We start from the raw sequence: 27054 nt of genomic DNA on the forward strand, positions 1-27054 counted from the left end.
CCCTTCCGCCTGCGAGAGCCCAGTAGGCCGGCCGAAGCGAGCGAGCGTGCGGCAGAGCGGCGATGGGATGTGGGAGGGAGCTCGCTCGCCGCCCCGCGTGTGCCTATGTGGGGCACGTTACAGCCCCGTGACGTCAGCGCGCAGCGTCACGCCGGGAGGGACGCACGAAAGTGTAAGTTTCAATTTTTTCCCTCCCCCTTGCCTTCCTTCTGTGCCAACCGCCAAAAAGCCAAGAATCGCGGGACCGCCGGCGGAGGGGGGGAGGGCGAGCGGAGGCAGCGGCGAGCCCCGTTCCTCCCCATCCACCCCATTCCGCGCACGGAGCTCGAACAGGTGTGAGAAGGGGGTCAAACCTGCGGGTCGGCGCCGGGGAACCTCCAAGCTTTGGGGGTGGGGGGGAGGAGGCAGCAAAGCGAGGCAGGAAGGAGAGCGCGGCTTGGCTGGGTGAGCTTTGGCAGGGGCAGGGAATGATGGCGCTTTCGCGAGGAGGAGGAGCAGGAGGGGTTGTTGCCTGCAACCCGATCCCGTGCATGTTTACCCGAAAGTAAGCGGGGGGGGGCTTGCTTCCAAGTAATCAGCAATTGTGCATCGGATCGCAGCTCTGCACCCCGAGTACGGTAGAAGAAGAAAGAGCGGCTAATTTTAAGTTCGATTTACTCCCAGGTAAAAGCTTTGTTTAGGATTGAGGCCGATCCATTATTATTATTATTATTATTATTATTATTATTATTATTATTATTATTATTATTTTGCATGTCTGCTTTTTTATCCAGTAAGCATGCAAAAGTCTCGGTGGAGCTTGCTTCCAAGTAAGCCTGCACACGGCTGCAGCCTTAAGGGATGGCTGAAATGTACTCGTGTTGGGGGGACGACGACACCCCCCCCAAAAAAGTGTCCCCTCCTTTGCTGCAGGAAAACTTCACACTTTCTGGAAACTGTTGGAACCAAGGAAAGAAAAGAGGCTTGCAAAGCGAGGGGTTGGGGTGGAGAGGCGCTGGAAAGGGGTGAAAAGACGTGTGGGAAGGGGGGCAACTTCTTATTAACATTTCCCATGCACACTTATGTCGCTTCATAATTATTGGCAGAGTTCATTCTGGTGCAGTTGAACGAGTGTGTGTATGTTTGTGGCCGGAGGTTGTGGGGGGGGAGCAGAAAGGTGCCCCCCCCTCTCAACCTTATCTCCCCACAAACACAGCTGCTTTGCCTTGCAAGGGGGAGGAGGAGGAGGAAGCCTAGAGGTGATGGTGTTGCTCCTCGGCTGCTTCTCCCCACCCCCGAGGGGGTTTTGAGGAGGGCCGTGCATTGCACATGTGCAGTTGGCATCTCTCTCTCTCTTCCCGTGCAAGAGCGGCGCTGTGGGTGGGGGATTGCTCGGGAGTGTGTTGTGGGGGATGGAGTTTGCTCCCTGCTTCTCCTCCTCTAGTTCCTCAGGTACCGTCGGCGCCTCGGGCAGGGGAGTGGGTTGCAGGGACCGAAAAGGAAGACAGGTGGGAGACGAAGAGGAGGAGGAGGCAGCGGCGGTGGGAAGCGCTTAGGCGGGACGGTTTAAGGCGAGGATCCTCTTCTTCCTCCTTCCTCCCCTCTCTCCTACCCCGGTCTCTTCCCTCCCCCCCCTTCCCCGGGGCGGGCGAGGAGGAGGGTCTGCTGAGGGTGAGGTTGGTGCCTGGGTGGCCCCCCGTCTCTTCCCTCCAGCCTCAGACTCCCCGGGCTCTGGTCGGGCTTCTGAGGCCCTGGAGAGGGGGCGGGAAGGTGCAGGAGGCGGGGGCTGGCGGGAGTTGTTCTGTGGAGCGCAGATGCTGCTTCGCCTGGTTTTCACAGGGACTCTCAGGACCAGTTTCCTCCCCCCGCCCCCGAAGCAGCATGTAAATTTCCAGGGCCTGCTTGCATGTTCGCATGGAGAAGCAGTGTGTGTTTTGTTCAGCATTGGGGGGGGGGGGAGTGTAGTAGGGGGTTGGGCCCCTGAGGCCTAGCAACTGTTCTGCAATTAATGGGTCAGGAGCAAAGCCCCCCACCCCGCTCCCCCTTCTTCTTGGAAGGGGGTTGTGTGCAGATTTATGCAGGAGGCAGATTTATGCTTTTCAGTCATCCAGCGCATAGCTGGACATGGTGCAACTCCCCATCCCCACCTCTATGATCCTGTCAGTTCAGGCCATCTTGCCTTTATATTCTCAGAAGATCAGGGGCCAAACGCTTTGGAGACGGAGCTGCTCTTAATTTATGAAGGCTTTAAGTTGGGTCTTTCAGACTGTAACTTACTTTTACAACCCCGTGCTGAAAGTCAAGAAAATGTAGCTATCTCAATTTTAAAATGTGTTTCCCTGCAATAACCAAGTTCTTCTCTTTTAATTTATCGTTTTTTAGAATACAGTGCTACTGTTCCTGTACCTGTGGCAATCAAGCAAGTAAAGAACTGATTTCTTGGATTAAGTAACATGGCAAAAGATGTAAGTATATTTGTAAGTAACGGTCCTACAGTTGTTTTCGTTTATTGTATTTGTATCCCACCTTTTTTCTCCAAGGAGCTCAAGGTGATGTATATGGTAATCCCCACAACTACTCGGTGAGGTGGGTTAGCTGAGGGGCAGTGACTGGCCCAAGGTAACCCTAGCATTAATAAATACAGGAATTCACTGTTACCCTATGTATTCATGTAGCTGCATTGACTCTATCCTGTGCCGCATAATGGCAGTGCAGCATATCAGTAGGAACATATCACAAGTATGTGTGGCTACATCCCCACCATTTAGGCTGAGATGCTTTTAGCCTAATGTCATAGAGATGACAAGTCATCATCTCTTCTAATGATGAGTAGTGGTGCATCTGGTATATACCACTACGGTGGTATATATGCACATAGTAGCATCACCCTATACTGCTGTACTGGGGTAGCATGAAACACTTAGCAGAATTCCATAAGTCACTATGTTGTGCTCTCACTTTCAGTTACACTTTATTCCAAACTAGGGAAGGCCAGTTACATGTATGTGGATCAGAATCAGTTTTATTTGAGTCAGCAGCCCCCAAATAATTATGAAGGTATAATTTTTTTTTTTGCCCACCATTTCACTTGTGAATAAACTAGGGAAAGCTTCTACCTTTCAGGATGTTTATTGCTAGCCCACTGGCTCCTAGTATAGCTCCAATAATAGCTTAACACTTGCTTTGATTTGCTTTCTTATAAGCAATATAAGTAGAAGGTTTACACTAAAAAGTTATAGGCTTGAGGATCTGTAATAAGCTGTTTGTCCGTCATGATTTTGTATGATGCTGACTTTGATCATCTATGGCATGAATGAAAAATACCTTTTTAGAGTTGTCTTTTTAAGTATGATGCAGTGAATTCTTACTGCTTTCGTTAGTACTCTACTTTCCATTATATTGCCTGGCTGAAATAGAAGGTACACCTTTATCCTTCTTTTAATCTAGTCCTTTTCTAGCAGAACCACACCTTCAGCGTTGAAAAGCATATGACAGTTTGGTTGTTTCTTTGTGCCCTATTCTTAATAAAAAAAAATAGGAGAGTTGTTGAATTTCCTATTAAGGTATTTATCATAGACTCAGATCGTGACCTAAAATTGAAATTGCAAAAAACTAGTTACTGGAATCTATAATTTCATCCCGTTGTTGTAATTGTCCTGCAAACTAGAACAGTCAAGTTCAGTTTCATCAGTGAGCATAAGTTTAATCAGTATGGGTAATCCCATTGATTTAGAGCAGGCTTCCACAACTTATAACACATCAAGCTAAACAATTCATCAACCATGCATTGTAGGCTGGTGTGTACTGAACAAATCCTGTTTTACAATATCACTCGAATATCACAAACAGACAGAGGGCTGTGCTTAGTTTGGCAGGTCCCAAATTCTGCAGTTAATTTAAATTAGGCAATTAAAATTGCAAAGAAAAAGCACAGATAAATAATTGCTTTAAATCAAGCTTCCCATTTTGAACCCCCCCCCCTGAAAACTATGCATGCTAACTAGTTAACGACAACAAAACATGTTGGTTGGCAACTAAATTGAGCCATCATAAATGCTATAAGTAAAATAGAGAGCTTTTGTGGTCTTACAGCCCATATCCACTGCAAAAATAATGTGGGATTAGAGACAAGTAACAGATCTTTGTTTGGATCTCTGTACAGATACAGAAACACCAAGGAAGGTCACTTACAGTCATGGGAAAAAGAAAGTGGCCTTCTTTGAATTCTGTGGTTTTACATATCAGGACATAATAGCAATCATTTGTTTCTTAGCAGGTCTTAAAATTAGGTAAATACAACTTCAAATGAATAAAAGTACATGACGTATTACACCGTGTTATGATTTATTTAACAGAAATAAAGTCAAAATGGAAAAGCCATATGTGAAAAACTAAGTACGCCTTATGATTCAATAGCTTGTAGAACCACCATTAGCAGCAATAACATTAAGTAATTGTTTTCTGTAGGATTTTATCCATCTGTCACATCATTGTGGAGGAATTTTGACCCAATCTTCTTTACAACATTGCTTCAGTTCATTGAGGTTTGCTGGCATTTGTTTATGCATAGCTCTCTTAAGGTCCCACACAGCATTTCAGTTGGGTTGAGGTCTGGATTTTGACAGGGCCATTGCAACGTCTTGATTCTGTTCTTTTTCAGTCATTCTGTTGTAGATTTGCTGGTGTGTTTGGGATCCTTGTCCTGTTGCATGTCCCAATTTCAGCCAAGCTTCAGCTGTTGGGAAGATGGCCACACATTTGACTGTAGAATACTTTGGTATACTCATGGCCAACTCAATGACTGCAAGGTTCCCAGTCCTGTGGCTGCAAAACAAGCCCAAATCATCACCCTTCCACCACTATGCTTGACAGTTGGTATGAGGTGCTTGTGCTGATATGCTGTGTTTGATTTTTGCTAAATGTAGTGCTGTGCATTATGGCCAAACATCTTGGTCTCATTTGTCCAAAGAACATGGTTCCAGAAGTCGTGTGGTTTGTTCAGATGCAGCTTTGCAAACCAAAGTCGTGCTGCCATGTTCTTTTTAGAGAGACCAGGCTTTCATCTGGAAACACTTCCAAACCATACTTGTTTAGTCTTTTTCTATGGGTACTGTCATGAATTTTAAAATTTAACATGGTAACAGAGACCTTTAGAGCCTGAGATGTAACTCTTGGGTTTTTTGCAATTTCTTTGAGTGTTGCACGGTCTGACCTTGGGGTGAAATTGCAAGGTCGTCCACTCCTGGGAAGATTGGAAACAGTCTTGAATGTTTTCCACTTTTGAATAACCTTTTCCGCTGTAGAACATTGGTTGGAGATGGCCTTGGAACCCTTCCAGTTTTATGGGCAGTAGCACTTGCTTCTCTAAGAATGTTGTCTTCCTCCTTGGCATTGTGTTAAAACACACCTGAATGCTCCAGACCGGCAAGCTGCTAAAACTTTGGCTTTTATGGAGGTGGGCACACTTGCTGATGATCAATTAAGCAAGGGTATTTGTAGCCCCTGTCTGCTACTTATCCTTTTAATTCCTATGGAGCAGTAAGGGTGTACTTAGTTTTCCACATCTAATTTCTCCATTTTGAATACAAGATCACCTATATGGACTCTGGATCATCCTGATGAGATGCAAGATGGCATCTCTAGAATACTACAGTATCTGTGAAAACTTGCTGCTTCCTGGATCCAGTAGGCATCAACAACAAGAAATTCAGTATATTGCTTTTATGATACTTAAAACTAAGAAGTCATATTTTCCTCTATGCTTCTAACTAAATCTGTTTGATAAACTGTTGTGATTGAGTTTAAGAGGTAAGTGTGGACTTAACACTTTTGTCTTAAATTCAGATTTTCTTTATAAACATACACAATTAAAAAGTCTTTTATAATGCAATTTCCTCCTGCCATGTTTAGGGCCTCAGGATATTACATGTCCTTGTAAATGCAGAGAAATATGAGGCTTGTTTTTCTTTTGAAAGTACATTGCAAATTCTAAAATGTATTGCTGATATCCGTGTTCAACTTAAGATTTGTTTTTAAAATTACAGTCCCATTTGGTTTTCGAACGTTTTGGAAGTCGAACGGACTTCCGGAACGGATTCCATTCAACTTCCAAGGTACGACTGTAGTGACGCTGTGGGACTCAGCCCTATGGCAATTATACCATGGGGTCCTGCAGGGACCTGTGCTATTTAAGATCTGCATAAAGCTGTTGGGAGCCATTATCAGGGGACTTGAGGCTACGTATCATGAGTACACTGATTGTATCTTGCATCATCTCTTACATCTATTGGAATCGGGAGCTGAAGGGATAGATGTGGGCCAGTAAGCTGAAATTGAATCTAGAGAAGACAGGGGCCCTATGGATTGGTTTCTGGGTCCAGAAATTAGGATTGGAGTGCAGTTGCACTCCCCCAAGGAGCAACTGTGTGATCCAGGGGCACTCCTAAATTTCACCTTATCGTTGGAGACTCAGTTCACCAGATACGCCTGATTCCCTAGCTGTTGCCATTCCTGGATAAGGATAGTTGGAATTTTGATGACTCTACATAGGGCCTCCTTTGGAGGTCGCAGCTGTTGCCTGGGTGCTGTCGAGTTTAGGTGCCCCAAGCATATTGAACCAGCTCTGAGGCAACTTCACCGGCTGGCTATTTGTCAAGGTGTTGAGTTTAATATATGAAGCTCAAATGGCTTGGGGCCCACCTACCTGAAATAGCACCTTCCCAGGATCATCCTGCCCCTGAATTGAGATCTGCGGGAGATTCCTTATTGGTTGTGCCATCAGTGACAGAAGTAGGTTTAGTTGACCCAGAGCAGGGCCTTCTTGGAAGTAGCACCTTGACTTCAGAGCTGTCTTTCCCCTTGGATCAGGCCAGATCCCACTCTCATTTGGTTTTAGTGGCAGGTTAAGAAATTTTAGTTCTGCCAGGCCTTTGTGTTGTTTCCAGGCAATTTTTGTTTCGGATGAAGTGTATTTTAACGGCTTTTTATTCAGTGATATATGCCATATGATGTTGTGGCCCAACCTTTGACCTTCAAGTAGAGGGCATGGAATAAATGCCCACAAATGAAATACACAGTATTTGATACACAATATTTCAGTTTACCCATAAGTTTATTTTAAGTGAATTTGCAATATGTTAATCTTGTAAGAAGGAATTCTGTATCCTCTCAGAAACCAGCACCTTGCACAGTTTATAGTTTCTTGCTTTTGTACACCTGCGTTTTGTGTGGCCAGGTTCCAAAGAGCTGCTCAAGTAATCAGTGTGCAGTAGGAGTATTTGAACTTCCATTCATTGAGTAATAGTGCATATCCTTTGCAGAATGGCAGATTCCTTTGAAACCGAGGGCACTTTCCTAAGGAGGTTGTGTGTGGCATTGGTTGGTGGTTGTTTAAAGTAAGAACATCCCGAGTCCTATGACATACTTAATATAGCTTTTGAATGGTTGCTGCTATGACTGATGGGAGCAGAACTGACATTGCTATATGTCTCTGAAGATAGAGAAGGGGGGAAAAGGTGCCAGTCAGATTGACAAAGAGGCAGTGTAATTAAAGGAAGTGTGTCAAAGTGGGCAATGGACTGACAGAAACTGAAAAAAATAATTTCTGATGGATCTGTGATGAAACGGAAAACCAAGGAGATTGTAGGGTTGAGGCACAGCCTCAGCAAGGCCCAGGAACAGAATAAACTATGCACTATTGACAGGAAGGAATTTGGTGGGGGCAGTAATTCAGGAAGTCAAGGGGAATCAATTTGCTACCTACAGCCTAAACTTTGCTAGCACTATTGTACTTTTGAGTTTTGTAAAAGAGGACTCAATTTTAAGGTGGCAAAGAATGGCAAGTTGTGGGGGCAGTCTTTAGGTCAAATCAATATGTTAACTACTGTATTTTTCTGTATATAACACACCCCCTATTTTGGGGGGCTCTAAATTAAGAAAATGGGGGGAGATTTCCAAGAGTTGTTAAGCTTTGGGAGGGGAGGGATGATTGCCGAAATTCGCTTACCCGCCGCTAAAAATCGCACGCATCGCCGAAGACCCGCAGCTGCCAATCGACCGCCCTATTGCCACAGCGGCAGCCAGTCTCCATCAACCCTTGCTGCAGATAAACCCCTGCTCACGGCTGCAACAGATCAACCAACCCCCCTCTGCACTACCTGTGTATAAGACGAGCCCCAATTTTAAACCTAATTTTTGGGTAAAAAAATCCTCGTCTTATACACAGAAAAATACGGTAATTAAATACATCATTTATAGAGTTATTATTGTTGGCAATTCTTTGTTGCTCAGCCAGGTTATAGAGTTCAGCTGTATGCTGTTATATAATTATGCCTTGTGCTACGCTGAAGTAAAATGACTTTTTAAAATGTTGCAAGTTCTCTAGTGCAGAGATTGTCCTCTCTCAGAGAGGGCTGCATACTCTACTTATGCTGCTTATATTATCGAGTTATAAAGTAACATTTGAAACTAAATAATTATGAGAATCATTGGAAACAAAATAAGTTAAAATCATGGCTAGCCATTATGTCCAAACTGGGAAACATGGTTTGTTTCTTTCAAATCGTGATCAGTATGTCAAGAACAAACCTTGACTTAAGAGTGTCATTTGCGGGAGTGGAACAAGCCACAATCCCCAGTTCTGATGCAGCGCTAAGTTGTTGTTTCCGCTCACTGGCGAGGAAGAGCAAAGTGAGAGTAATCTGCATATTCATGTTAAAATATTACTCCTAGCTTGCTTACTATAGGGTGTGAATGCAGTCACTGTGTGCAGAGAAGACTGAGTTAAATGTAAGGGACATAATGTATATTGGCATATGTGTTTTAGTATCCCCATAGCAGTGCATGTATCTGTGGCCAATAATATGTAATATTTAACAAAAAGCATAGACTCTTTCTGTATGTAGCATGTAGCTTAATTGAATTTACCATTAAAGTATATAGAATTTCAAGCAATGTGGGTTGGGTTATCACTCAAACATATATATTTTTTGTTGTTGTTGCTTTCTACATCTAGCTCCAAGCAAAGCACGGCAAATAGCATTTTTTTGCAATTAGAAATAGATGCATTCAATAAATGTCTGTGGAGTAATTTGCTTGTTTATGCAGCTTCTAGACTATTATGTTCCATATCTAACTGGTATATCAGACTTCTGAGGGAAGCTGGTTTCCTAATTTTGATAGAAAATATTAGTACACATCAAGTCTTTGCTTAAAATTACATCAAAGCATTCTTTTTTATTCCAGTTAGCCTTTCTTAAAGGAACGTCATACCAATGTTAAGAAATTTGGGAGATGGGGGTTATACATTGAAGATTTTGCATTCTGGGTTTGGGCGCTGTTCAGTCATACCTGCTTGAGGAGAAGGGCAAGTTAGAAGACACTGCATGAAAGATGTGAATGCAACTAACTGCCCAAGTTTTCTGTGTAATTTCTCACCCTGCTGGAGCAAGTGCAACTTTTAGCCTGAAATGATGCGGTGGGAGAGGGGCTTTATCTTACAGCAGGAGTGGTAAATTCAAATTTCTTTAGAAGTGTTTTACATGCCTAATTGGTCATGTTTAAGATACTTGGTTCATTATCTGTTGTGGAGTTCAACACATATTGCAACAAAGGACTTCTAACCCCCAGTTCTCGTTCCCTCAGTCTCAATCATTGCAGATAATTTATTTGTGTTGAGGGAATTTCATTTCATTTATTATATTTCCATGCCACTTTTCACTCATGAGATAAAAAAATTAAAATGTTAGATTTAAACTTAGTTTTGATCATTCAACAAGTGTACAAAATATTAAGAAAATTGGATGACATGAGGTAAAAAAGTTGGATCACTCGATATGGAATGACCCACTGGTAAATGATAATATTCAGCTAGTCTGTAGTATTGCATTCTTGAGTGAGGTGATTGAGCACTCAGTGCCAATGTTCTTCGTTGAGCTGGATTCTCCAGATTTATTTCAGTCTAACTTTGTCTGCTTGTTGAATGGAGATAATTTTCTCTGCTCTAGTGCACCTGGAACTGGATGTGAGGATGTGTGTCCCTGAAGTGTCTCTAGTCCAGGGGTAGGCAACCTAAGGCCCGGGGACTGGATGTGGCCCAATCACCTTCTCAATCCGGCCTGTGGACGGTCCAGGAATGAGCGTGTTTTTACATGAGTAGATTTAAAATACATCTCTGGGTTATTTGTGGGGCCTGCCTGGTGTTTTTACATGAGTAGAATGTGTGCTTTTATTTAAAATGCATCTCTGGGTTATTTGTGGGGCATAGGAATTAGTTCATCCCCCTCCCCTTGCAATATAGTCTGGCCCACCACATGGTCTGAGAGATGGTGGACCGGCCCACGGCTGGAAATGGTTGCTGACCCCTGCGAGTCTAGTCCCTCTTGGAGATGTAGTTCCAGAAGGTGGGGCTGGGGATGAGGGAGACTCCTGTTGGACATTTTGACCATAGTGTCCTTCAAGGTTCTGTCCTGTACCACATGCTGTTTAACAGCTACATGAAATTGCTGAGGATGCTCGGGGTTGCGAAGTTACGTCCCATTAATATGCTGATTAAACCTGGCTCTCTCTCCTAAATCCAAGAGAGCAGTTCCAAGTTTTGCTTGGTGCCAAGCATCAGTAACCAAAGTGAAATACCTTCTTAGTTCTTTTGCATGCCTAAAAATGGTAAAACGTCTCATTTACTAAGCCATCAAATTTCTTATTTTAGAGGCTTTCTATCCTTTAATCTGGGCTCCATCTTTGCCGTTAACGTGTTGACTTATTCCAAATGGTATTGTTAACGAAATCATTTTCTTCCATTTCTAGTTGCCATAAGGAGCTTTGATTTTTTTTTAAATCTCCAATGCTAATTTAAAAAGTGTGGAAATTGTTGCCCTAGGGAACCACAATAAAAGTCTCACCTTTGAAAAATGATGGGTTTTTGGGGTGGAGTAAGGTAAGAAAATACAAGAAGTTGATAAAAATTTATTCCCTTGTGCTTACAGTACTTTTTAATTTTTGCTCTGCTTGTAAGCGTGTTAAGGGTTGAATATGTAGAGCTTTATAATGCAGGCTGCTGGCTTATTTTAAAGATAAGCTTCTCTTTATTATACCTACATTTTGTTTGATTCAGTCCTAAGAGTTCACAGCAGTCCTGACTTGGAGAAATGATTCCCTAGTTGCTTTGCTCATGTGCTAGTCAACAAGAAGCAAAATTGTTGAGTTGGCTGGCAGTGCACTCTAGGGTACAGGGTAGGCCTATAAAGAGCTAGTAAACAACTGTGTGTACTTCAGATTTCCAGTGCACCTGCTGTGAAGTTCTGGTGATGGCAGTCAAACCCTGGTCTGACCTCCAGGCTGAATTCCTATGAGGTCTTATGGCAACTGTATTCCTTGTGAAATGCAGTTTTGATGACATTTTAAAGTGTTTTGCTTTCCTAAGTTGAAAAAGAAACTTTGAGCTAAAACTCCAAAACTCACTTTAGGGCCAGAGGGAGGCATTTGAAAGGAAAATGTATGTGATAGTTTAACTCCTTTGGTGTAGGAAGCCCATGACCCTGTTAAAGAGGACAAATGTCAACCATGTATTGATCAGAGCAGTCTACATAGTTGCTTGCTTCTGCGGTGGGTGGGTGTGTAATGGGTCGGAATATTGCATATTTTGTTCTTACTAAGAGCTGGGTTACACAATTTCCAGCTGATAAGTCTGTATGCATAATGAGGCATTGGGAGTGTGTGCCTATGTGCAAGTCCCTCAACTCCTTAGGACAAAACAAGGTGTGGCCTCAACCAAGGGGGAAGGCTAATGGGGATTTTGTGTATAGCTATATGCACATCGGTAGACCTGGAGCAGAGTGCTATGATAAGCCTGCACAGTAAACATCACAGATCTGGTGCTTGCCAGGACCACAAAAAAATCCAAGGCACAGACCCTCATGGATCTTAATTATTTTTTTATAGAGGGTGACAACAATACCACCAACAAATCACAGAATACATTTGTGGACACAAAGGCAACCTATAACTTGATGATGGATTTGGATGGTCCCTTGCAAAACCTATTGGGACCTGGGAATGTAATTTGCTTGCAAAGTACTTTACATCTAAATAAAATGTGTCTTCTCTCGTAGGCTGGTCTAATTGAAGCTAATGGAGAATTAAAGGTTTTTATAGACCAAAATCTTAGTCCTGGAAAAGGTAAGAAACTCTTATTGTCATTGGCCTTCATATTTAATGAAGTAAGACTTCTGTGTGTGTAGTAAGGCTGGCTTCAAGTTTGAGGAGTCCTGGGCCAAAGAAACCTCGGGTGGGTCCCATTCCTCTTATCTGAAGACCCTGGTGGGCTCAACGTGGCTGCAATGGCTGCTTTCCTAGCCACACTTGACACCTGGGCCTAGTCATTCTTACAGTGACCCAGATCTATTAGTACTTTGTAAATTTCTTTAAAATTTCACAGATGAAAGGCAGCATGTACAAATTTTAATCAGTAAATATATCCTAGGCATGCAATGCTACCTGCACAATGGTGTTTGTTGTAGAAGAAAGCGTGCATATTGACTGTTCAGTCTTTCTTACGTACAGGTTTTCACTGAATTTTTGAAAGAAATACTTTATACAAAAACAATACAATAAACAACAATAATTTTTAAAAAGTGCACATGATCAGTGGCAGCCAATACTGTAATCAACCATTGCCATGAATTTGTGTAGGGAGTCTATGTGCCCAATAATTTTCCATTTTCCCCTTGTGGAAAAGGCCTCTTCTCATAGGTGGTGGCTGGTATCTTTGGTCCATTGTATGATTAGGGAGAAGATCTCTCCTTCCATTATTGGATTATTATGTGTCTAGCTATCATGAGTGTCCACAGCAGCCAGTCACATTGTTCCTCACTCAGATTCCAGAATGGTACGTAGTTCATCAGCAACATCTTTGAATCCCATGGATGCGTCTAAGGCAGTGTTCCCCAACCTTGGGCCTCCAGCTGTTTTTGGACTACAACTCCCATCATCCCTCACTAGCAAGACCAGTGGTCAAGGATGATGGGAATTGTAGTCCAAAAACAGCTGGAGGCCCAAGGTTGGGGAACACTGGTCTAAGGCCCTATTTATGCAGCTGTTTATCTTTGACCCAAAGGATGCAACTTTTGAGCAGGACCATGTTGTGTGACTTAGAGTTGCTTGAGGGGAGCCACAGCGGCAACCTATATCTGTTTCATAGTTGTTTATGAAAGAGACAGTGTGTTACTCAGTACTCTCTGAAAGTGAGGCTTTGGAGTCTTAAGTCTTCAGTTGAAGTGACCGAAGGGGATAGTACACACTCAAAAATCCAAATGTGCCATAGGCCTATAAAAAGGTTGTGACCCCTGCTTTAACAAATAAAGCTTCAATTTATTTACTAATGTGTTTGTATACCAGATTTTTAATAAAATTATTTTTATGGGACAGGGCATCCAAATCTGAGTAAGAATACATTTTTGAGACAGATACAGTTATTTCTCAGCAGAACCATTCCACTTTTCTTCCAGGCACAATTCAAAGTGTTGGGGCTGACTTTTAAAGCCCTAAAATGCCTCGCCCCAGTATACCTGAAGGAGCGTCTCCACCCCCATCGTTCAGTCCAGACACTGAGGTCCTCCTCCGAGGGTCTTCTGCTGGTTCCCTCACTGCGAGAAGCAAAGTTACAGTGAACCAGGCAGAGGGCCTTCTCAGTAGTGGTGCCCTCCCTCTGGAACGCCCTCCCTTCAGATGTCAAGGAGATAAAAGAATTGCACAACTTTTAGAAGACATCTGAAGGCAGCCCAGTATCGGGAGGTTTTTAATGTTTGACGTTTTTATTATGTTTTTAGATATGCTGTAAGCAGCCCAGAGTGGCTGGGGAAACCCAGACAGATGGGCGGAGGAAATAATAATAATAACAACTACTACTACTACTGCTGCTACTACTACTATTATTACTTTAGTTCCCTGAATCATCTTATTGAGTTATACCACAAACATTTCATCAGGATTTGGTTGCAACTGCAATTTTCTAATTCTCAAAATAGGTGTATAATGCCATCTGCACAAAAGAAAGACAATCCACTAGGCTGTACCGGTGTCTCATAAAGATTGCACTTTTTAAAAGTTGCACACTAGAATAGTTAATGTTAAAAATCTCTTTTAATCTCAAACGCTACTGGCCAGATACTTAATGGTATTCTCTTATTTCCTTTAGTCATCAAATCCCTCCTGAATTATTTCAGACAACACTGCATTTAACTACTTAGAAGGGTGGGTGGGTAATTGCCTGCATATACACCATCCTAATATTCTGTAGCTATTCAAGTGAATAGAATACTTTTTCACTTTACTTTCTACCATTCCAAAATTTTACTTCTATAAAATATTTTGTACCACAGGGTGGCAGCATTTATACAGAAATGCGTATACACATTGCTCATATAGAACTTTTAAAAACTTCTGTCTTCATGACAACTTGGAGACACAGGCTGCAGTTCTGTGTATGCTTCACACTGACTGTTTCCAAGTAAAAATGGATGTGATTGTAAGAGATGTGGAAGCTTTCTTCATACTGACTTGGGGCTGTCAAGATTTATCGAGAACCTTGGTAGGGAACCTATGATCCTCCAGTTGGCATGGTTAATGGTCAAGGATAATGGGAGCTCAGTCAGTAGATTTTATGGTTTATAGCTAATGGCCATCACAATACAGTATGAGCACAGATCACACAACTACAAAATGAAAGACGTTACTAAAGGATGATGGGAGTTGAAGTTCAGAAATATCACGAAGGCCATAGATTCTCCAGCCTGATTTAGAAGTTAATCTTCAAGCAAAGCAGATGTTTCTGGTAGTAGTTTAAGTCAGTATGTCAGATAAATTATAGTGAGGGATTCTAATCTTGGCACGTTGATTCCTCTGTCTTCAGAGAATTAAATTGAGCTATTATGTTTGAGCTCAATGGTTTATCTCAAGGACTTCATCCTATCATTTGCTCAAGTAAAGAATGTCTCCCGGTCTCACATATTTAAAAGCATTTTAACTTGGACGTGTGCAACAGAATTAGGTTAAATATTAGACTGACCTCTGTAGTTTGCCTAGTCAGTTGCTAATTGTGTTGCCAGTTATTTGTTACCATTTTGTAACTTTTCAATTTGTGCATTTTAGGTGTTGTTTCATTAGTAGCCGTTCACCCTTCCGCAGTAAATACACTTGGAAAACAACTCCTACCGAAAACATTTGGACAATCTAATGTCAACATTGCACAACAAATGGTAAGAGGCCTGTTGGGAAACCTACCGATTCATTTGTGATATGTACTTGTAGATTTTGAGGTGCCACATTAATCCTTTGCTGGGGTCAGCCCCAATATTGGGACGCATTCAGAGAAAACATGCATAAGATTGTTCTACATCATGGGTAACTAAACTGTGACTCTACAGATGTTGGTGTGCTGCAGCTTTTATCAGCTTCTGCTAACGCACCCAGTGGTGAGGGTTGGTGGGAGTTTTAGTTTGGAAGCATCTAAAGCGCCACCTCTGTTGTACATTAGAAATTTTTGAGATCTACATAGGAACCATGGGGTGCATTTAAACTGGCAGCTTTCAGTGGAGAAGAGCACCATTAGATGAGGTTCTTTCAGCAGCATGCCTATATAATATAAGTTAGAGTTTGATTCCAACTTAAGAGTTTCCAGGTTGGGCAAAATACCCACTAAAAATGTAAATTGTGGTTTGACTTTTAAAAATGTATCTAGTATAAAATTATGGCTTCCATACTAAGGAAGCTAATATAATTACAGTGTTACCTCAGTTTTTGAATGTCTCAGAAGCTGAACATTTCGGTTTCCGAACGTTGAAAACCCGGAAGTAAATGCTTCTGTTTTCGAATGTGCCTTGGAAGTCAAACGGCTTCCGCTGAGTTTTTTCCCCAGTTTTCTCCATTGAATTTGCAGACCGCCCTTTGCGCCTCGGTTTTCAAACATTTCAGAAGTCGAACGGTCTTCCAGAACGGATTATGTTCGAAATCCGAGGTACCACTGTATTCTGAATAGGAGTGGCATTAACTGACATTTTGTATTAACTGTAGGTTATTGGTACACCTCAGAGACCTTCAGCCCCCAATACTATTCTGGTATCAAGTCCACATACACCCAACACACACTTCGTACCGCAGAACCAGACTGCAGATTCTTCGCCTTGGTCTGCTGGGTGAGTAAAATTTAGTTAAGTTACAACATATTCACAGGAAAATGTTACAACATATTCACAGGAAAATGCATGCCTCAAAAGCTTTATTCTTGGTAACTAAAGTTGGGCCTCATATCCAGCTAGTTAGCTAATAGCTGAAAAATATTGGGCCGAATCCAATGATATCCCTGGAGGCTTATGTTAGCAGAATCAGGGGAGGAGGTAGGTTTTTGCCAGTTTCCCTGACAACTCCCCATGTGATCCAGATACTTGGAGGATCCTTCAGAACACCATGGGAGGTGATGCAAGGAGCTACAGGGGAGGAGGAGGTCAGTGACAATCACCTCACTCCCTGTCCTGCCAGCAGAAGCCTCCCCTGGACCAAAGCCCTTTCCATCTACTCGAGGACATAATTGCATTCAGTTCTCTTAAACTTGTAGTTCGTTTCTTCCTCACATAAAGGTTGGTATCTGAAGGTAGATATGGTGTGTATTTCTATAGAGTTTCCTTTCAATAACGTTATAAACAAATCCAAAATGTTTCGAGTAATGGGAGTTTATGCCTATTGTCATAATAGGCCTTCTCGGTAGTGGCACCCTCCCTGTGGAACGCACACAGATGTCAAGGAAATAAAAAACTATCTGACTTTTAGAAGACATCTGAAGGCAGCCCTGTTTAGGGAAGTTTTTTAGGATTGATGTTTTTATTATGTTTTTAGATATTTTGTAAGCCGCCCAGAGTGGCTGGGGAAACCCAGCCAGATGGGCAGGGTATTAATAAAAATAGTAATATCCTCATATTTTAACTGTGTGTGTGTAGGTCAGACGTGGGTGTCCAAACCCAACAAATTACGTTCATTAAAACAATTTCTTCAGTGCCTTTGCATTTCTTAAAAAATACTGTTTTGAGGCGTTCTGCTTCTGTTTTTGTATATATTTTATAATTTTATATATGGACATTTTATGAAGGCCTTTGTTTGTAATGCCTAATAAAGGTTTGGCTAAGTAAATCTTCTATGCAGACAAATTCGTAAAGGCAGTGGGCTAACACTTCTACCATTAGAACATATTTTATCATTGATGAAGACTTCTTTTGCACAAGGTTTAGTGAAACAAGTAATTTGGGGTATCAGTTCTCTTAAAAAAAGAAACCCACCCTAAAGTCGTCTCATTGGTTTTGGGGATTCGTGTGTGTGTGTAACTCATTGTATCTCTATTTATAGGAAGCGCAACAAAAAGGGTGAGAAGAATGGCAAGGGTTTGCGGCACTTCTCTATGAAAGTTTGTGAGAAGGTTCAGAGGAAAGGAACGACCTCATACAATGAGGTAGCAGATGAGTTAGTTGCAGAGTTTAGTACCGCAGATGCACACATCTCACCAAATGAATCGGTAAATATGTTCATGTTCTGAATTTAGTAGAGACAACAAACCCATTTCCTGCATGCTACAAATACCTACATGCAGAGACAGCCCCTTTCTTTTTGCTTTCTCTCTTGGGGATCATCCCAGTGTGTGTACTGTGTGTTATGAAAAATTCAAGTTCTTGTTTTCAAGATTAGAAATGCTACTCTGTTAACCGACAAAGTTGCGATATTACCTCAGCTTTTCCATGACTGGATAAAACCTTTAAAATAGTTTAATCAGAGATATCCTAATACTCTTAATTCAACAGCAGGCTTATGATCAGAAGAATATTAGACGACGTGTCTATGATGCCTTAAATGTCCTTATGGCCATGAACATTATTTCCAAGGAGAAGAAAGAAATAAAATGGATTGGCCTACCTACTAATTCAGCTCAGGAATGTCAGAATTTAGAGGTAAAATGCGGTGGACTTTTCTCATTTGCAGCATTTCTTTAATCTTGTTTTCTGATTACTCGGGAAGAACAGATTCCCTCACGTCCGTTCCAAGATGGCGGCATGCCTTTGGTTCCACACAGGGTTTCATTCTGGTTGGAGACCCAGATTTTGGAGTGGTGGAATAATTCATTCTGCACATCTGGCTTTCAAAATCATAACTTTCTGTAATTGAGAATGATTGTGCATTTGCAAAAATTCATAAGTAAAAAATAAATCTTTAGGGTAAGAACCTCCCAAGTGCTGGCGGAAGACAGAGGGAGTAGACAGTTGACAATTCCTCCCAAGTTCTGGAAATATTCCAGAACACTGTAACTAATAATGAAAATTTGAGTTCCACTTTAGGGAATATTTACAGTGAAGTAGAACCTTACAATCTAATAGGGTCAGATTCATAAGCACCTCTGTTTAATACCCCTTCATTCTATCAATGACTTCGCTATAAGAAACAGATACATTTTTGGTTGAATTATTTTGATTGCCTTTAAATAATCTCTGAATGTATTATTTGATGGTAGTTAGCTCTGGGTGTTCAAGATTTTCTTGTATGCAGAGAGAGGGTTTATGGCTGTTGCCACACTGTTGTTGTTGTTGTTTAAGAACAGCAAGTGATGTTTCAAATTCATTTCAGCAGATATGAAATCTTGGATATTAAAAAAAATCTAAAGCAGCCGATTCTCATGCCGTCTTGTGAACTGCTTTGGAATCTTGCCTATGTTTCAAATGTATATATTACTTGAGATAGGGTGCTGCTTTTTCAGAACCAAGTATAAAGCCCCCTTAGATTCACAGAATGAACTTCTTGGTTCCTTGGATTTTAGCCTACATACAGAGCAATATGTAGCTACGGTACTTCTCAAATTCACCCAGCTCCTCTCTAAAACTAACAACGTTTCTTTTCTTAAGGTGGAGCGACAGAGAAGACTTGAAAGAATAAAGCAAAAACAGTCACAACTACAAGAGCTAATACTTCAGGTATTTTTGGAACAGTTGTTTGCCTTGCCAAATCACTTTATATTTATTTATCAATTGTCTAATGTGTTAAGATGACATGGCTGGGAATAAGAGGATAATGGGCTGGACAAGTCAACTAAGCAGGTGGGCTAGCAGAAGCCACGGCAAGGGCTCCTGCTACTGCAAAGGTGCTTCCCGCCCCCTTATCTGCCTCAGATCAGCTCTGGAGGGTTGGGAGAACCCCCCAGAACAGTGCATGGGGATTGGAGAGGGGAGATTTTTCCATCTGGCAAGGCAAAATGATTTCCTCCCAATGGTTTTAATTCACTTTAGCAATAAGGCATCACACAATTTTCGTTCTTGATTATTGCAAGCACCTGTATGCAACTTCATCTGATTCTGTTCTGTATGTTTTGTGTCTCCTATTCTTATTTTAGGCCTGCCCTAAAAGATAGAGTAGAATTAAATAATAGAATAAAAATAATTAACTGGAAGAACCTCAGGGGGGTTTATTAGACTTCTTTGCATTTTTCTGGGGTTTCAAGAACAGCCTTTTTACTTGTGGAAAGCACCATATTTTTCGCCCTATAGGACGCACTTTTTTCCCTCCCCCGGCTTGCGCAGCACTGCCTCTTATCCCGAAGTCCCGGCGCGCTGAGCAGTCACGCCGGGGCTTCGGGTAGCTCTGCGCAAGCCGCGGGAGCCCTCTCTCTTGCGGAGAGCAGCCTGTTCTGGGGTCGGGGGAAGCTCGGGCTTCCCCCTCCCCAACCTCGCGCCTTGGGGGGAAATAATTTTTTTCCCCTTTATTTCCCCCCCAAAAAACTAGGTGCGCCTTATGGGCCGGTGCGCCCTACGGGGCGAAAAATACGGTACTTCCTCTTGGTAACCAGGCAGTATCTGCATATATGAAATGGCACCAAGGGAACAAGCTTTTCTTCAGCTTCCTGGTCAACCCTACCTGATTAGGCAGATTTTTCTCTTCCCTAACCCCCCACTGTCTTTCCTCATCTTATTTTACTTCTATTTTACGGATGATCTTATCTTTAAAAAGTTTGTCCAGAGCTTATTCACTTTGCAGAAGTTAGTTTTTTCCCCTCCACTTGGGTGTGGGTGTAGGTGTGGGTGTGTGTTTCTGTTTGTAGACTTGAACACATACCACCTGGTAACCAAAAAGAAGGCATTTCTCAAAACTTAAGAGTGCCTAATCCAGAAACACTTGATTATAGATATTAATGTTACTTGTTTAATTATTCTTAAATATTCTTAATTAAGAATTAATGCCAAGCAATCCTTCACAATTGTTTTTCTATTCTTAAAGAAAATGAAGTTGTTTATATTTAAATCCCTTAACAGCAAATTGCCTTCAAGAATCTTGTTCAGCGAAATCGTCAAGCAGAACAGCAAGCAAACAGACCACCAGCTTCTAATTCTGTCATTCATTTGCCATTTATCATTGTGAACACCAGCAAGAAGACTGTGATTGACTGCAGTATTTCTAATGACAAGTAGGTTGCTAGTAGGGAAACGAGTGTTTCCTTCTGTCCTTGCAAATACACTGGTTGCATTTGCATTTGCATGATAAATTATAATAAGCAATTGACTTGTGTTTTGCTTCTCCCTCTAGTAAGCATGGGGGCAACAAACCATGGTGCTTGTCTTAGTATTATATATGAACTCGGGAACATGGTTTGTTTTGCTCAAACCAATGTCTGGTAAGCAAAGAAGAAATCTTGCCTTCATGTTGTGGTTTATTTGAAGCAAAACAAACCAGGACCTCCAATTCAGTCCTAACACAGTAAGCCAGGGAGCATAGTTTCATTGCTCATGCTCTTGCAAGGGGAGAGCAAAGCTGCAACCAGATGCACATGTTCATGGACATTTATGCAGGAAAATGGACCAATCTCTTAAATACAAAGTTGGGGTTGCAAATACTGGTTTTATTATTTTATATTTATATACCACCTAATTGCCTAAGTGGTTTCAAAGTGGTTTACAAGTATAAAAACCAATAGAAAAAATACACACATAATGAAAGTCCACACTAAAACAGTTCGTTCAAAATGTTAAAATAAAAACTCGCAATTAAAATGTACAATAAAGTAAGCCCATTAAAGCAGCACAGAGGTTAAAACAGGAGGTTCAGTTTAGGAGATTAGGTGGGGTGGGGGGTGGGGAATGCTTGTAAACAGGTATGTCTTCAAGAGCCAGAGGAACACTGTTGAAACTTCTTGTATTTAAGCAGGTGGAACATTCTACCGCATTGGTGCTACTAGTGAAAAAGCTGGCCTCAACAGTCTATAACCTGATGAGATTATAGCTGATTCTGTGAGCTGCGCTCCTCAACACTGATTTCTGTAGGGGTCCACAAAAGACCTCTGCCAGTGAGACTGGACAGTGTTGGTCTTGATGGGGCCAATTATCTTACTAATATATGAGATATTGAAATATTTGAGACTACTGCTTCCTGAAAGACAGTGTTGGAATTGTATAACAGCATCAAAATGTGCTGTATCTTTTAAAAGTTGCGTATTAGTAGAAAGTACACTTTGGAAGAAAATTTTATAACCCTATGTGCATAGCTTTTTGACCAATTTCTACCCACTTTCTGTAGGTTTGAATATCTATTTAATTTTGACAATGCATTTGAAATACACGATGATATAGAAGTGTTAAAGCGCATGGGAATGGCTTTTGGGCTAGAATCTGGAAGTTGCTCAGCAGAGGACCTAAAAAATGCAAGGAGCTTGGTTCCTAAAGCTCTTGAACCATATGTGACAGGTAAGGTTCTGTGAAAGATTTCCTTATATTTAAAATGTGTGTGGAAAAGAAACCAAACTGCCATTGGAACTTGACACAACTGCAATATGCAGCGCTATAGGATACAAGTAGTTTGCAAAGCCTTTTATCATTACAGTTGCCTAAGCAAAGCATTTTCTGAGTGAAAAGTTCTTAAGAACTTCCTTGCCCTCAAATGATGGAAATAAAAGTTGTAATAGTGCAGTGACTTCCAAATCATTGTGGAGTTACCATCACCTACCGTATTTTTCGCACCATAGGACGCACCGGACAATAGGACGCACTTTGTTTTAGAGGGGGGAGAACAAGAAAAAAAAATTATCCCACTCTCTGCCCAGCGCCCCTTCAGTGAAGCGGCAGGAGGTGCTGCACAGAGAGGGGGAGAACTTTCCCCCTTTTGTTTTCCCGCTCTAAAACAAGGTGCCGTTTAAGGTGCGTTCAGGCGGCTACCTTGGAAGCCTGGAGAGCGAGAGGGGTCGGTGCGCACTGACCCCTCTCGCTCTCCAGGCTTCAGGTTCCTTTCGACCACCAGCCCCAAAGAGCAGGTCAGGGAGCAGCGGAAAGGCGCAGCGGAGAGGCTCCTGCCATAGCCGCGCGTCACCTCTCCAGCTGGGAGAGGGTCGCAGGGCTATGGCTTCTTTAGCCCCGCGCGCGCTCTCCCGGCTGCAGAGGTGACGCGCGGCTATAGAGGCTCCTGCCATAGCCGCATGTACCTCTCCAGCCGGGAGAGGGTTGCGGGGCTATGGCTTCTTTAGCCCCGCGCGCGCTCTCCCGGCTGCAGAGGTGACGCAGGGCTGTAGAGGTTCCTGCCATAGCCGCGCGTCACCTCTCCAGCCGGAAGAGGGTCGCGGGGCTATGGCGTCTTCACTCCATAGGACGCGCACACATTTCCCCTTCATTTTTGAAAGGGAAAAAGTGCGTCCTATAGAGCGAAAAATACGGTACATAGAGGTGGATTGTGAAATGTTAGGTGCCAGGCCAATCCTAGAAATCATTTCAGAAAGGAGAACTGTTTGTAAAGTGCTATGGTGCTGTCCTCAGTTGGTGTCAAAAAGGACTGCAAAACATCAGAATTAACAAAGCTGTCCTTGAAATACCGTATTTTTTGCTCTATAAGACTTCCTTTTCCCCTCCTAAAAAGTAAGGGAAAATGTGTGTGCGTCTTATGGAGCGAATGCAGGCTGCACAGCTATCCCAGAAGCCAGAACAGCAAGAGGGATTGCTGCTTTCACTGCGCAGCGATCCCTCCTGCTGTTCTGGCTTCTGAGATTCAGAATAATTTTTTTCTTGTTTTCCTTCTCCAAAAACTAGGTGCATCTTGTGGTCTGGTGCGTCTTATAGAGCGAAAAATACGGTACTTGTCAGCTACTAGAGCAAATTTGAACCAAGTCTGATCTCATTTTAGCACGCGTTTCCATACTTTTAAGTGTAGCAGTTATGAATGATCAATATTTTCATAGTAAAAGGAAGCTGTCATATTCATCCTTGCCTCTGCTGTTCCATACAATTGGTTTAATTTACTAAAATACAATCGGGTGTTATAATGATACACTTAGTTTTGTATGCTGTGGAATCCCTTTAGAGAATTAGGCTTTGTACACCCAAACTTATTTTCCCCCCCCCCATTTTTCTTCTGCTTTGTATGCACTTTAGAGATTATTCAGTGCACCTATATTTTAGTGGGAACTTTAATGGACCGTGTAACCTCTTTCTTTCTTTTTTTAAAGCTCCTTTAAAAAAATTCTTCGTGATGAGCTCTTTGTACAAAATGTTACTACGTGTAAAAAATATTTGGATTAGATTTGTGTTTAGTACAGAATCAACACTGCAGAATTCATAATGCTTTCTTCCTTTACAGAAATGGCTCAGGGATCAATAAGCAGTGTGTATGTCTCATCCTCATCAGGTTCAGCTTCAAATGGGACAAGATTTTCAAACAGGTTAGATGGGATTTCTCTTTAAATACTGATAAACCTGGCAAATGGCAAGCACCGTCATTTTTAGGAACCCCCCTCCATTGATTTTAATCCAGAACAAAACAGTATTACATACGGGGATATAGGGAAAAACAAAAACCATAGGGATGAAAGCTGGCACAAATCACATATATTAACAGTTCACATATCACATAACGAAACAAAAGTTAACTCAAAAGTCCAGATTTCCTGGGAAGCTGGTGTAAGTTGTTGTAAGTGGTGTTCATTTGTATACAAAATAAAATCCCGCTCGACTGGATAGAGGGTATCCAATGTAGCTGTGCCTTGCAAAGTTTGAAGGTAGTGTGTAACTTCTTCAAAAACGGCAATATTCCAAACATTATTGGAATATCCAGTATATTCCGATTTCTGTATGGTGGGCAAGCATGCAGTAGCCAATAAAAAATATAAAAGAATCTTTTAATATAACCATCTTGTTGTCATGCCCAAAAATAAACTGGAGAGCAAGAAGAGAGGGGGTAATTAAGTTGACTGTTTAGTTTCATTAAAAACCAGGGACCAAAAATATATAGACCTGCAAACACTTTCACCAGAGGTAGAAGTATGTTCCCCTAGCACCACACAGCCTTGCCAACGTGAGAGGCGTGTGACATTTGCCCTGCGGTCCTGTGTCACCTACGATGCAGCTCAAAAGTGTGGTCTCCCTGATATGGACCAAAATCGACTTTATTGCCCAAATAGAGCATATTACCATATTGGCCCGAATATAAGCCACAACATTAAAATTCGAGGGGGAAGAAAAAAAGACAGTATCCGAATATAAACCACTCCCTTAAAATTCCGCAGGCACTCACACCCGTTCCATTTTACCGTATGTCTGTTTCAGCTGCGATACCATAAAAGCCAGTTTCTTTAAGGTCGTGAATTTAAGCTGCACTTTAACTTTTCACGGTTGGAATTTGGAAAAAAAAGGTGAGGCTTATATTCAGGCCAATACAGTACATTCCAAATACCACCACCTGTATTCTCCCCAATATCTCCCTCCCCGGAGTTTTAAAACCAACTTAGAGCCTGCAGTGCAGGTTAATAATTGCTTATATTAAGCTGCAACCCAAGCTTTTACCATAGAGGAACAGGGTTTTTGTAAGAGGTCTAGTGACCTGTGTGCGGGTGCAGCTCAGCCAGAAAACATGTTACCCAATAAAAATGCAACCAACCAATGTCCTTGATCTGGGGGGCTTCCTTGGTAGCGGGTGATGGATTCTGGTCGGTTGGATTTTGTTGTTAGCCAGATAAAATCTTATCAGCAGCTGCTGAGACTTCCTAAGGAAAGTGCTTCTTTCATCAAAGTGCAAATTTCACTTTTTGTTTTGCCTAATAGTTTCCCTATGGGACACAGGTGGCGCTGTGGGTTAAACCACAGAGCCTAGGCCTTGCCAATCAGAAGGTCGGCAGTTTGAATCCCCACGATGGGGTGAGCTCCCGTTGCTCGGTCCCTGCTCCTGCCAACCTAGCAGTTCAAAAGCACGTCAAAGTGCAAATAGATAAATAGGTACCGCTCCGGCGGGAAGGTAAATGGCGTTTCCGTGAGCTGCTCTGGTTCGCCAGAAGCGGCTTAGTCATGCTGGCCACATGACTGGAAGCTGTATGCCGGCTCCCTCAGCCAATAAAGTGAGATGAGCGCCGCAACCCCAGAATCGGCCACAACTGGACCTAATGGTCAAGGGTCCCTTTACCTTTAATAGTTTCCCTAATAGGCTCCTTTTTGAAGGAGTTAAAGCCCAAAGGGCGATAATAGTGTAGAGCAGCCATAGGAAAGTGTTGAGAAGTTGGTCCCAATTCATACCCACAAAGGCTTTTTCTCTTATTTTGCCATTGTGTCAGGAAGGCACAGCAGTTGATCCTGGCATCCTAGCTAAAGATACGAGCAAAGTCCCTGGGATCCAGTAGCAACCTTGCATGATTTCAGTTCAAAAAAAGTTTTAGGCACATTCCTTTTCTCACCCTTCCTCCTGCATAGTTGTGTTGTAAAAACTTAATGCATTAATGGAAAACCAGTTAAAAGTATTGATCCTAATTTGCTTTTGTTTCAGTGACTACTCAAACGGAGGGGATGGAATGTTAGCTACAAGTTCCAATGGATCTCAATATAGTGGCTCTAGAGTAGAGACACCGGTGTCTTATGTTGGAGATGACGACGACGACGATGACGAGGACTTTAATGAAAATGACGATGACGACTGATATTTTTTGCGTGTAGACTTTTTTAAATGTTAAAATTCAGCAAGCTTCAGGAATAATTCTAGGAAGAGAATTGTCATAAAATTGCCCCATCAAGGAGATACTGGTAAGAGTCCTGAATTTAGAAATTGCTCCTCCAGTAAAGTAAAAAGAATTGTTTGTTTTATGTAGATTTTTTTACATGTGGTGAGGATGTGTGTGTTGATACCAGTGTGTTAATGCAGAACCTTTATTTACTCTTTGCTTAGAATTTTTAACTTGAAGGAAAATGCATTTTGCCCCTAAGTGTTGTTGCTAAGTTTGAAAATGTAGCCACATTTAATGGAAAATAAAATCTGTCCACCTGTCAAAAATGCATACACTGAATGGCATTTTATTTAGAGTGCATTTAGGTGACACTTCGTACTGAAGCATAGCAAACAAATGTTATATTTTGCTGATCATGCAGAGTCCAAAGAAACAAACAAAAGAGCCTCTTTTTAAATGTTAGTTTGCGGAAATTGTGTGAATTTATTTCCCTTTTAAAAATTATTCTGATCATTGTAATTCCATCAAATTTATATATTGTGTTTGCTGAATGTTAGGACATATGAAATACAATTTTTGGCAAATGTTTACTGCCAAGCTGGCACAGCTGTGTAAATGTCTTGAAGGTTTGGGATGAGTTTTGCTTATGATAAAAATTTGCCTGATTTCTTACAGGCAGATTTTGAAAACAATTTGTTATATAGTTGTTTACATACCTATAAGTCTATCATATAAAAGACATGTACTGAAACAAATGTTTATATTTGTTTCTTAAACATCTTCCAGTAATCTATTATAAAGTTGAAATTAAATATAGAGAATGTTTTATGTTTAACTCAAAATTTGTCAATCACTTTTAATACTTCGTTTTTTTATAAAAGAAATTTCAGGGCAGGTGGTAGTCTTTTAAAAAATTATTCACAAAGAATTAACTGCACAAATACTGTCAGCTGCCTGTTCTAAGACAGTAGTCTTTTTATTGAAACACAAATAAACTTTTCTGTAATATTTTATGGAATATAAGCAGTTTGTTTTACTTGTTTAATTGTGGCACTATTAGTTTTTATTAATAAAAAGCGCGTGGGCATTTTTAACAA

General features: G+C 41.7%; 1 protein-coding gene across 6 annotated transcripts; it reads left to right on the forward strand.

The window, feature by feature from the left end:
* Window positions 1–47: 47 nt before the first annotated feature.
* Window positions 48–27054, forward strand: TFDP1 (transcription factor Dp-1). Of its 6 annotated transcripts, none has more exons than XM_081198528.1 (12): window positions 48–172; window positions 2362–2444; window positions 12087–12153; window positions 15124–15230; window positions 16045–16166; window positions 17368–17533; window positions 17817–17963; window positions 18909–18977; window positions 20310–20461; window positions 21568–21734; window positions 23611–23692; window positions 25783–27054. In XM_081198528.1, exons 2-12 carry the CDS (start codon window positions 2433–2435, stop codon window positions 25931–25933), a joined length of 1242 nt encoding a protein of 413 aa, XP_081054654.1. In that variant the 5' UTR covers window positions 48–172; window positions 2362–2432; the 3' UTR covers window positions 25934–27054. The 6 variants fall into 6 exon arrangements, with proteins under 6 accessions (XP_081054654.1, XP_081054658.1, XP_081054653.1 ...); XM_081198532.1 differs by lacking the exon at window positions 48–172 and adding an exon at window positions 180–333 and having other exon boundaries at window positions 17820–17963; XM_081198527.1 differs by lacking the exon at window positions 48–172 and adding an exon at window positions 181–333.

The sequence above is a fragment of the Podarcis bocagei genome (genome assembly GCF_964188305.1).
Source record: "Podarcis bocagei genome assembly, chromosome: 6".
NCBI lineage: Eukaryota > Metazoa > Chordata > Lepidosauria > Squamata > Lacertidae > Podarcis > Podarcis bocagei.